The sequence below is a fragment of the Diachasma alloeum genome, unplaced genomic scaffold (genome assembly GCF_001412515.2).
Source record: "Diachasma alloeum isolate Michigan unplaced genomic scaffold, Dall2.0 Dall_scaffold_00277, whole genome shotgun sequence".
Classification (NCBI taxonomy): domain Eukaryota; kingdom Metazoa; phylum Arthropoda; class Insecta; order Hymenoptera; family Braconidae; genus Diachasma; species Diachasma alloeum.
The window spans coordinates 855,952-868,397 of NW_021680416.1; the positions used below are offsets into that span (position 1 = coordinate 855,952).

Sequence of the window (12,446 nt, forward strand, 5' to 3'; positions counted from 1 at the left end):
ATTATCATTTCTTTAAAATTATCATAAAATTTTTCTAATCCAGAATTTTAGCCAAATGATTTTTCCAGATGTTTAAGGAGAGACTACTGTGAGTTTTAAAAGTCGTGGGTTATTGGAGTGAGTCTTTTCATACCTTGAAGATCGATTATATAGATCTGAAAACGAATAATTAGTGCAAAAAAAAATTTTTTTATTGTTCGTTTGCCGGAAAACGCTTAAAATGCCAAAAACAGTCCAGGGCCTCCAATTTTTGAGCTACAAATGATTTTTTTGTTTCAAAATTTTCGGAAAAATATGTGGAATAACAATTACGAGCTAGATTTTTTTTAATTCACCTCTTACATGGCTAAATTTGCTTTTTTTGTATTTTTTACACAAACAGTGATTTTTTTTATGAAAAAAAACCGAAATCAGCTGTGTAGAAGTCGAATTCTAAAAAACTGGCTCGTTAATTGTTGTTCCACACATTTTTCCAAAAATTTTGAAAAAAAAAAATCTTTTGTAGCTCAAAAATAGGAGACCCTGGACTGTTTTTAGCATTTTTAGCGTTTTCGGGAAAACGAACAAAAAAAAAATTTTTTTGCACTAATTACTCGTTTTTAGATCTATATAATCGATCTTCAACGTCTGAAAAGTCTCACTCTAATAACCCACGACTTTAAAAACTAACAGTAGTCTCCCCTTAAACAATTTCCATATTAATTAATGAAATAAATCAACAAATAAAGATATGAATTTTTTAACTGCTTCGTCAACTCAACTTTATTTTCCACAATTACTTTCATTTTTCAAATATTCTTTTATGTACATTACGAAAATACTATCACATGCAGTCATTTGCGTAATTCTGTATTTACATTAAATCATCATCGGGGTTGATTTGATTTTTACAATCGACAATGAGTTATTGGGGCTAACAGATGAGTTTCGTTAGGTAGAGCCTTGCTGTCGTAGTTTCTGCTGCTCCTGGGACTTGAGGACTCCGGCGTTCTGGGCGTCCCAGAGTCTGTTGTAGATCGACTGGGGGCTGACGACGAGCTCCTGGTGGGTGCCCCGTTCCACTAGTTTACCGTTGTCGAGGACTAGAATCTCGTCTGCGTCCATCACCGTGGAGAGACGGTGGGCGATCACAATCGAGGTGCGACCCGTTGTTGCTCGTCGGAGGGCTTCCAAAATGTGCTAAATTCATTAATTAATTAGTCGACATGAATGAAAAAATTCTATAGAAAATCCTAGCGAATTCGTTAGAAAACTCAGTACCGAAGTGGTAAAACAGTAAAAGTCAATTTAGCCTACTGACCAGTGTTCAATAAATATCTCGGAATCTAAGGGAGATAGCAAAATTTTTGTTATAACCTTTTTTGTAGAGCCGACTGAGAGCTACAACAAATGTAATTATGAAAATTTCGCTATCTCGCTTAGATTCGGAAATATTCCTCAAAAACTCAACTGGCAGATCAGTCGACTTAAACCGTTTCACCACTTCGCTACTGAATTGTACTGGATTTCTATTAAATCTGTCTGTCTATTAGTTTTAGTTCGATTCTACTGAAAGATTCTGAAATTTATCTGTACATTTCTTTTCCATAGACATGTTCAATAGAAATATTCTATAGAAAAAATCAATGGAATGTGATTTTTCTATAGAACTTCATCAGGAGAAAAACCAATATTTGTTATTGGAAATATATTATCGACTCACACTTTCGGTAATTGAGTCCAACGACGACGTGGCCTCATCGAATATCAAAATGGGGCTATTCTTCAGAATCGCACGTGCAATCGCCACACGTTGCTTTTCACCTCCACTCAATTTCAATCCCCTCTCTCCGACAGGTGTGTCGTAGCCCTTGGGCCATTTGAGAATGGACTCGTGGAGATTTGCCATTTTCGCTGCCTCGTACACGTCTTCCTTGCTTCGGCTCAAGTTTCCGTAGTGGAGGTTGTAGAAAATTGACTCGTGGAAGAGTACAGAATCCTTGAAAGAACAATTAAATTAACAATATTATTTATTATTTATTTCGCACTTTTATTCATTAAAATTATTTAATTCATTCATTCATTTATTTATTCATTTATTCATTCATTCATTTATTAATTAATTAATTCATTCATTCATTTATTCATTTATTCATTCATTTCCGTATTCATTCTTGATGTATTCATTCATTCATTGACTTATTTGGTAATGAATTTAATATTTTACTTGTGGAACAATAGCAATTGTCCTCCTAAGATCATCGAGATCAATATCTGCAATATTGTGCCCATTTATAGTGATTCTGCCATCCTGAGGCTCGAAGAATCTATACAGCAACCTCACGATTGTAGTTTTACTGCAAAAAAGGAAAATAAACATGAAGAAGATAATGAGTGATCAAATTAATGTGAAGGTAATTATCTTACCCAGAACCAGAGCCACCAACGATGGCTACTTTCTTCCCACTCGGAATGGTTAAACTCATGTCGTTCAGGATCGTCTTCCCCTCGACGTATTGAAAGTTGACTCGGTCAAACACAATTTCGGAGGTGGTTGGAGTCACAGAGAATGGAGTTGCATTAGGTTTAGTCTGAAAAATCGAGAGGACCAAATCTCCGTGAAAATTATTGTACTAAAAACATTTAGTAAGTTTTATTTCTTGTCTCCTATTTTCATTTTCTTTCTTGGAATCTCCGAGCAGGTAAATTATAAATTTAAAAAAATGATTCTCATCAAAACTCATTGATATAAAAAAATTGTTCACTTCAGTCTAAACCTTTTAATTTTTATCGTTTTGAGAAATTAAATATTATTATTCATTTATTTATACGCTTGTCTTACAGGGGAAGACTCTTTATGATAAGACAGGCTCCGTATAATCAGTAAAATAAACGAGAATACAACTTATATTAGAAACTAAAAATATAAAAATTTGAGGAAGTGCAACAGAGGAAGAGCTGCCCAGCTTAGTAAAAAGTACGAACACTATTAAGGGTGAATTATCGAACAATACTAAATTGTTGACAAAAATGAAATACTATATTTTGTTAAAATATTTAAATTAAATATACCTTGATTGTGGGATCACGAGCCAAAAGTGCAAACATGGTCTGCATGTCAATGAGAGCTTGTCTCACCTCTCGATAAACAGACCCCAAAAATCCCAGAGGAACTGACAATTGGAAGAGTAATCCATTGACCATCACTAGATCTCCAACAGTCATCGTCCCTATCAACAAAAATAATCCATGAAATATGGATATTTCCTCGATTTTCATCCCCTATTTTTAGTTTCTTTTCATCAAAAAGATCAAATAAAAGAACATGGAAAATTTGAGCCAAAAAATTTCTATACAAAAAAATCTCAACAGAATAAATTCAATAGAAAAATAGAATTCTATTTATTTTTTTCTACAAAACTTTTTCCATAAAATATTCTTAGTGAAAAAAATCAGTGATAAGCTACGAAAATTTTCGGTAGAATCGACCAAACACTGATAGAAAATTCAACAGAATTTTCTAGCGAATTTGTTAGGTTTTTTTAGGGAATTTTTTCAGAAATGATCAGAATAAAAATTTCTCAGTTACAATGCAGTAGCGAAGCGGTAAACCGGGTTAAGTCGATGTTGACTTTGAGTCAGTTTTTGATGAATATCTCGGAATCTAAGAAAGATGGCAGAATTTTCCCATGACCTTTTTTGTAACCCTCAATTGACTCTACAAAAAAGGTCATGACAAAAAATTTTCTATCTCTTTTAGATTCCGAGACATTTGTCAAAAACTGGCCAATAGTCAAAATCGACTTAACCCGGTTTACCGCTTCACTACTGAATGATTTCATATTTGCTGAAAAATTTCTGTTCGAGCATGAATAAAAGCAAAAAGATTCTTCATTTACCATTGGCGATATTTTTGGCTGCCATCACCATAATGAGGCTCAAAGCAGCACTGAAAATGGCATTCTGCCCGAAATTAAGAAGTGCCAAGCTGGTGCTAGTCTTCAACGAGGCCTCCTGGTACTTCTTCAGAGACTCGTCGTACCTCTCGGCCTCAAACTTCTCATTATTGAAGTATTTAACTGTCTCGTAATTAATGAGGGAGTCAACGGCCTTGTTCCCAGCCTCATTCTCAGCTTTATTCATGTAGACACGAAACTTGGTCCTCCACTGGGTGATGGCCAGTGTGAACGCTGCGTAGACCCCAACGCATCCAAACGCCACTTCCGCATACTCAGGGCCACAATTTATTCCTAGTATCGTACTGACTAGGGCTAGCTCGAACACTGTCGGGATGATGTTGAAGACCATTGCTGAGAGGACGAAGTTAATTCCACGACTTCCTCGGTCGATCATCTACGGAGAGAGAACATTCAATATTGCGATGATTGCAAGCATTAAATAATTTAAGGCCTGGGTGTACTATCTTTCGAATGTTATCTGGATTTTTTTTATCTTTCGTAATCCAAAATTGTCAATTGAGTGGTACATCCTGTAGGAATTCCCAAAAATTATGATAGAATTTTCTGTAGTACATTTCGATTAAGTTCCTAGCAAGTTGAATAGAAATCCAATAGAATTTTCTAGCAAACTCGCAAAATTTTTCTATTTAATTTTTCAATACATGTGATTGCTCAGACTCTTAATTAACGTCGAATCCATTTTTAAAGCTGAATAAATGCCTCATGAAAATATTTCTCCTCGAATTTGTCGGCAAAGAAAAATTTATGAAATAAAAAAAAATCGGAATCACCTTGGATAACGCTCCGGTTTGTCTCGACAAATGGAACGCCAAGTCCAGATTGTGCAAATGTAAGAATACATTCTTGGCAATTTTGCGAATAGACCCTTGAGCTACTTTGGCAAATACTGCGTTTCTGAGCTCGTTGAAACCAGCTGCTCCCAAACGAGCAATTCCATCTGCAAAACAAAACGAAAAAATTAGCTATATAATTCAACAAACAAATGAGGAAGTTACAAACGAGAAATTTGAGGTGTGAGTAACATTTTTCCAATAATCAATTTTTGTCGTCTCACATCCGATGAGGAGAGACGTCACTACAGTCGTCACTGTCTCAGGTGCTGTGCCCATCCCGAGGATAGCTTCACCTCCAGCAGCTATGGATGCGGCATTCAATTTGTCAATTGCATGTTTGAAGAGGAATGGAACTGCAACGTTTAGGAGTTTAGCTCCAACGAGCAATCCCACAGCCACTTTTACTCGATTTTTTACGTCAGGATCTTCCTAAAAAAATAATGGAATTAATTACTGAGAATGCAGAAGAATGATTCTGATGAAACGCAAAATAAAAAATTGTGATAAATGATAATAATTATTATTATTGAAGAAATGGAAGGGCAATAGACAATGAAAAATGAATGAAACAAGCAGTATTGAAAATGAAAATGTTTATATTCTGAATTTTAGGCTTAGAAGTAGTTAAAAGTTTGAATTTTAGCGTTTCAAATTGTTTTTACTGATCAAAACACTATCTGGTTAATAAAGAATGTCGAGAAAACCATGAGAAATTTTTATATCGAAGTTTTTGAGCTTCAAAAAAATTCTATTGACATTTTCTTCTAGAGCTAGTTGTTTTGGGAATAAATGCACTATGAAATCCATGAAAATAACATAAATCAAGAATAGAGAATGAGGAAACAAACAGCATTAGTAATTCAAAATATTAAAATTTGAATTTTTTACCATAAGAATATTCGAAAGTTTGAATTTTTGTGTTAAAAACTGTTATCATTAATAAGAAAAAATATCTTTTTATTGAAAAATGTCGACAAATTTTAATAGAGAATTTTTAAGTTTCGAAAAAATGTTGTTAACACTTATCAGTAGGACTAGCTGTTTTGTGAATGAATGTACAAGGAAATCCACGAAAAAATGATGGTACCTTTGGCCAAATATAACTCCCCATGGCCTTGATCATATCCGCACTAGTGACTGCAGGATAGTCCTTCAGATGCAGGTCATCCCTGCTGAGTGTAGAAGCCCCAGGATGAAAGCAATTCCTCTTTTGTTGCCCTGGTTTACCCCCAGTGACTCCATCCACAATCAGGGGATTTTTAACAGGGGTGATAACTGACTTCGCTTGGGGAACATTCTTTTTCGTTTGGGCTCGGTCAATCACATTGCCACTGCAACACTGAATAAATTACTCCAATTAATGTTCACTTTTTAACAAAATCAATCCATTTATTCGTTCTTGTCCTTTATAAAAATTACAAAAGTTCATTTTTTCAATTCCAAATTGATCAATTCATGCACGTCATAATATTTTCATTCACTGAATTATTTACACATCTATTGCATAAACAAATGCATTTCTCTCTTCCGTAATTCCTGACTAATAATTATTTTAAAATCCTCAAGAGCTAAATCTATATTTACAAATATTCTGTTCAACAATTCCGAGCCTTATTCGTAATAAAGATAAACAAAACATTTTTTTAACAATAAATTCACTCCTCAAAAGTGTTTTTTTAGGTTTTAAAACAATTACATTAGAATTGAAATTGAATTGAATTGAATTGTTTCGTCAGCTTTGGTCATTCTCTAACTCATCAAATTTTTCAAACAGCGATTGCATAAAGAAATATATTCCTCCATAAGTGAAACAAATATCCTAAAACTCTCGCTCTGACCCCCAATTTCCTTCATCCCTTTCAATTCCTCAATCAATTCCATCTTCTTCATACTCACCAGTTTAATCCCCAACTCATTAACACTAAACGTCTCTCGATCACTAAAATCATACCTATAAATCCTCTCCTTCCAACAATCCTGTCCCAAACTCGTACTCAAAACAAACAAAACAATTCTCCCATGATAATTCAATCCCTCAGAACTAAACCCAACACTTTTATCGAACCCATTAGCTCTGATAAACTCCCCAGCATTCTCCGAGACAATGAAACTCTCCTCAATCATCCCATAATCAACAATAATCTCATCCAGTGGATTATCCCCAATAAAAAACCCATACTCAAGATATAATTTCGCATTACTATGAGCTCCATAATTAATAAAAACCTGAGAGCCAGAATCGAAAGGTTTCAACGTCCGAATTTGATAGAATTCTCGATGATGATCATCAGTCTCCAATCCCACGTGAACTGAGGCCTCGTAGGAATGATTGAAGAGGTCTAGGAATGGAGCCAGTGCTAAATTATCCTCCCCACAGATATTTATGAGACTATTCAAGTTTCTAGAGGAGTTCATGTACACAGCTCGAGTATTTACAGTATAAAATCCCCATTTAAAGGCCTGAAATGTTATAATTCCCCTCAGAGACCTTCCACAATGCTCGCAAGCATCACTTCCACTATTTGTCAGCTCATCAATTGATTCCATAATCATCTTGTAATTATTTGTGACCTTCTGGGATTGTTTTTGGAGGTCTTGGAGGATAAACGAAGGTAAAATCGATTTCTCATTATTTTTGCAGTAATCTGGGACTGTGTATCGACCAGGTAGATTGTTTATATAAAATTTACACTTGGAATCATCCCCCAGATGTTTCTCGAAGCACAGAAGCACTGAGAGAACAGCCTGGGGCTCGTAACTTCGAGTTTTAGTGAAGATTTTTGCGATTTGAGACTGGAAAATTGAGGAAGTTGTGAGGAGTAAATTTCGGGGAATTTTTATGATGATTTGGCCTGTTGATATGGGTTCTAGACACTTTAGGCCTCTGCCAGTGTCACTAAATATGTGGGGAGTTAATGGACATGTCGGGGACCAGTTCAGGGACTTCATCCAGTCCTCAAGATCTTTCAGAACGGACGAGTCGTATTTTTGGGAATTGGATTCTGATGATTTTTTGTGCTTTCGTCGACGAATTCTTGCGGTTCTACCCATAGTAATTACCTAGATCTAGCTGGGGTGGAGTGAAATGTGGATTGATTGTGAATTTTTGAGAGACGTTTAACTGAGAATCAGTGAGAATTAAATGATTGAAATCATTGACTATTCTTTCCGCGTTAATTAGTTGGATTTTTAGTGATTTCTCTGATCAATTTGCACAGTTCTGGTTAATTTTGAGGAAAATGGAAAAGATTAAATTATTACTGCAAATTATCCTAATCATTTTCATTCTCTTCGTGATTTTTTTGGAGGATTCTAGCAGTTTTTACCATTTTTTATGTAAATCGAAATCTCATGAATTGAAATGAAAAAAATATGAGCTATAATTATCTAGAAATAATTAAATTCTATTAATTCTAGAGATTTATTCAGGTCAGTTGGTCTAACGTGAAATGAATCATCAATTATCAGGAGAATTGCCACAATAGATCACTGAAAAATAATTAAGAACTTTAAATTGAGGACTACAAAAAATTATGTTTATCACTTCTATTTGATGCGTTAACTATTCTTTGCGCTTTTCTCGGAGAATTCAAGTAGTTTTACCCCGTTTTTAAGCAAATGAAACTTACATGAATTGTAATGAAAGTTTTTTCTACCAATTTTGCGATAAATGTCAGTAGTAAATCATCAAGAAATAATCGAAACATTGGAATTATTAATGATTATTCATTTTGATTCGAATCATGAAGAATTTTTTAGTGATTTGCCTGATTAATTCTAGAAATTCTGCAAATTTGTTCCCATTATTTGCTCGAAAATCTATGAAAATCGATTTTTTATCCACTTTGAGAAGAGAATCCACAAGAGATCATTGAAAATTCATTGAGATAACGAAATGATCACCAGCAATTTAATTCTAAGAGTTCTAATCATTCTAATTACCTCAATTAAGCTATTATGGACTGAAATTCCAATTTTTCATCAATTTTAAATACAAGAATCATTAGAAAATTGATCAGAAACAAATTCAGAGAATTTTAATGAATGTTTTAATAAATTCTAACAATCCAACATCGAGAAATGTTCGAAGTATTGGAATTATTAACAATTATTCATTTTTTGCCAATTTATGCAAATGTTTTTACTGATTTCCTTTATCAGTTCTAGGAATTTAGCAAATTTATTCAGGTTATTTGCACTAAAATCGATTGAAATCTATTTTTTTCATTCACTTTGGGAGACAATCCATAAGAGATCAGTGAAAATTTATTGAAATAACGAAATGATTACTAACAATTCAATTCTAAGAGCTCTACCCAATCTAATTATCTCAATCAACCTATCCTGAACTGACATTCCAATTCTTTTTATCAATTTTGACCGCAATATCCTCTGATAATGATTAGTAAATTGACCAGAAATGAATTCAGAGATTTTTCAATGAATGTTTTGACAAATTCTAATAATCCAACATTATGAAATGGTCGGAATATTGGAATTATTAACGATTCACCATTTTTTGTTAATTTATGCAGATTTTTTTAGTGATTTCCCTTATCAATTCTACGAATTTTGCAAATTTATTCAGGTTATTTGCACTAAAATCTATTGAAATCTATTTTTCTCATTCACTTTGGGAGAGAATCCATAAGAGATCAGTGAAAATTTATTGAAATAACGAAATGATTACTAACAATTCAATTTTAAGAGCTCTACCCAATCTAATTGTCTCAATCAACCTATCCTGAGCTGACATTCCAATTCTTTTTATCAATTTTGACCGCAATATCCTCAGATAATTATTAGTAAATTGATCAGAAATGAATTAAGAGATTTTTTAATGAATGTTTTGACAAATTCTAATAATCCAACATCATGAAATGGTCGGAATATTGGAATTATTAACGATTCACCATTTTTTGTTAATTTATGCAGATTTTTTTAGTGATTTCCCTTATCAATTCTACGAATTTTGCAAATTTATTCAGGTTATTTGCACTAAAATCTATTGAAATCTATTTTTCTCATTCACTTTGGGAGACAATCCATAAGAGATCAGTGAAAATTTATTGAAATAACGAAATGATCACTAACAATTGAATTCTAAGAACTTTACCCAATCTAATTATCTCAATCAACCTATCCTGAGCTGACATTCCAATTCTTTTTATCAATTTAGACCGCAATATCCTCAGATAATTATTAGTAAATTGATCAGAAATGAATTCAGAAATTTTTCAATGAATGTTTTGACAAATTCTAATAATCCAACGTCGAGAAATGGTCGAAATATTGGAATTATTAACGATTAATCATTCTTTGTCAATTTATGCAGATTTCTTTTGTGATTTTCCTTATCAATTCTAGGAATTCTGCAAATCTGTTCAGGTTATTTGCACTTGCATCTATCAAAATAGATCCCATTCAACAAATTCAGACCTTTCTTACGATATTTCCGACAATTTCGAACAATCCCACTCCTGATAACTTCAATAAAACCACCGTAAACTAAATTTTAACACTTCACCGTTCAAAAACGATTAAAAAACAATGTCATTGACAATTACCCTAACACCAACAGCTGATATCGCATGCCTAGACTTGCTGAGGCAAGAGTTCTTATTAAAATTCACTGGATTCGTGGCAAAATAGCTCCTAGCACTCCAGCCAATGGCACTCCTGTCATTTCTCACGAAACGAGTGAATCTCCCACAGAAAACGAGCCCCAGCATAGTTCCTGCGATAATCCTCTCGACTCCACACCTTGCCCCACACTGACGACCTGATTACCGTTCAGTCACTCTGAAATTACCGATTAAAATGTGAGCATTACACATAAACATCCACAAATATCCCCTACACCATCTCATCAAGACCCCAAAAATTCTTGTGAACAACGAATTAACCTTTGTCCAGTCTCTCATGCATCGGAGCACCTCCAGCTCCAGAAAATTATCTCCAATTATTTTTCCTCAGCTGATTGAAGTTCATTAGACAAGCATGTCACCACATATGGCCAAATACGTGAGTACAACTGACACCAGACGAATATTGAAGTGGTAAAACAGGAAATTTTCCTCAACTGAAATTAATCTCCCAGATATTCCTAAATATCTCCGAATCTAAGGGAGATAGCGAAATTCATGTGAGAACCTTTTTTGCAGAGCAGAATGAGATCTACAATAAAGGTTCTTACAAGAATTTCACTATCTCCCTTCAATTTCAAGATATTTCCAAAAAACAAAACCTGGGAATATCTCCCTGTTTTTCTTAATCGATAAGATCGTTCCCCACCTTATTCTCCTCTTGAATTTTTATCAGCTGATCGCACATGGAGTATAGACTCCACGTGACCCTCCGAAGCCCCTCAATCGTCAACAAATCACCGGAGTGAAAACCGTTCGAGTCCTCATGTGTTAAAAGCGAATTCAACTGTTGTTATCCATCACTCGTCGTCAGGTAATTATAACAAAATTGTAGTAATTAGGTGATAATAAAAATTTCGAGACGTGTGTAGGTCGAAAAGTTGAAGATTGGGCGTACTTTAACACCGGAGGAACATTTCTCGGGACAATGACCTGTTACACACAAGGTAGTCCCTTCATTTCTTGAAACACCGATTGTATACAAAAATATCTTTATTCATAAGAGAATGAAATGAAATGGAGCAAGTGCTGAATTAGTCTTTCTATAAATATTTATGAGTTTATTCAAGGTTCTAGAGGAGTCTATGTGCAGATCTCAAGTATTTACAATAGGCAGAAGTATTTACAAGTATTTACATTTAGGAGGAAACATTCATTCTTAAATTAAAAAATGAACTGCTTCATCATTAGCTTCATGCTAAATCAATATTTACAAATATTCTGTCCAACAGTTCTGAGCCTTATTCGTAATCAAGATGAACAAACCACTTTTTTAACAATAATTTCATTCCGCAAATTGTTTGTTTAGGTTTTGAAACAATTAGATTAGAATTGAAATTGAATTGAATTGTTTCGTCAGCTTTGGTCATTCTCTAACTCATCAAATTCTTCAAACATCGATTGCATAAAGAAATATATTCCTCCATAAGTGAAACAAATATCCTAAACCTCTCGCACTGATCCCCAATTTCCTTCATCCCTTTCAATTCTCCAATCAATTCCATCTTCTTCATATTCACCAGTAAATCCCCAACTCGTTAACACTAAACATCTCTCGATCACTAAAATCATACCTATAAATCCTCTCCTTCCAACAATCCTGTCCCAAACTCGTACTCAAAACAAACAAAACAATTCTCCCATGATAATTCAATCCCTCAGAACCAGGGTTGGGCGTGTGAATTACGTGGGTAAATTACACCGTTTTTTACCGACGTAATTTACGTAAATTACCTCGACGGGTTTTTTTTACATTTTTGACGTTCCTTCGAAAAGCTTGCAATTTTCGATCACTAGAATGGTTTATTTTATTCCGAGTGACGAAAACGCAGTATTGGACACATAAAAAATAGTATATTATGGCCCGAGGACAGATAAACTGCGAATTTTAATTTCACTTTGTTCGGTTAGAACGCGGTTTTCGGTACTTGAGGCATAATAGTATATTGTGTCATTGGGACCGTAGACGGAGGTTTGCGATGAGTGTGAAGTTAGCAGCACGAGGCGTC

General features: G+C 34.2%; 4 protein-coding genes across 5 annotated transcripts in view; 2 read left to right on the forward strand and 2 right to left on the reverse strand.

Annotated features, from left to right (window-relative positions):
- Positions 1-12,446, forward strand: part of LOC107038102 (NADPH:adrenodoxin oxidoreductase, mitochondrial) — a 39,880-nt gene that overhangs the window by 13,639 nt on the left and 13,795 nt on the right. The gene's annotated exons all lie outside the window — the stretch shown is intronic.
- LOC107038101 (ATP-binding cassette sub-family B member 7, mitochondrial) lies at positions 732-10,811 on the reverse strand. Its single transcript, XM_015256985.2, has 11 exons — positions 10,699-10,811; positions 10,360-10,594; positions 5,880-6,131; positions 5,014-5,221; positions 4,730-4,896; positions 3,879-4,332; positions 3,052-3,209; positions 2,407-2,570; positions 2,207-2,336; positions 1,703-1,978; positions 732-1,179 (listed from the first exon to the last, which is right to left on the reverse strand). The coding sequence occupies exons 2-11, from the start codon at positions 10,522-10,524 to the stop codon at positions 931-933; spliced, it is 2,223 nt and encodes a 740-aa protein (XP_015112471.1). The 5' UTR covers positions 10,525-10,594; positions 10,699-10,811; the 3' UTR covers positions 732-930.
- LOC107038104 (SET domain-containing protein 4) lies at positions 6,214-8,004 on the reverse strand. Its single transcript, XM_015256993.1, has one exon. It carries the CDS (start codon positions 7,841-7,843, stop codon positions 6,542-6,544), a length of 1,302 nt encoding a protein of 433 aa, XP_015112479.1. The 5' UTR covers positions 7,844-8,004; the 3' UTR covers positions 6,214-6,541.
- Positions 10,374-12,446, forward strand: part of LOC114841217 (cap-specific mRNA (nucleoside-2'-O-)-methyltransferase 2) — an 8,554-nt gene continuing 6,481 nt past the window's right edge. Inside the window, exons 1-3 of the mRNA XM_029126105.1 lie at positions 10,374-10,614; positions 10,769-10,851; positions 11,114-11,251. The gene's annotated coding sequence lies outside the window, so the exon portion shown is untranslated. The remainder of the gene's footprint in view (positions 10,615-10,768; positions 10,852-11,113; positions 11,252-12,446) is intronic.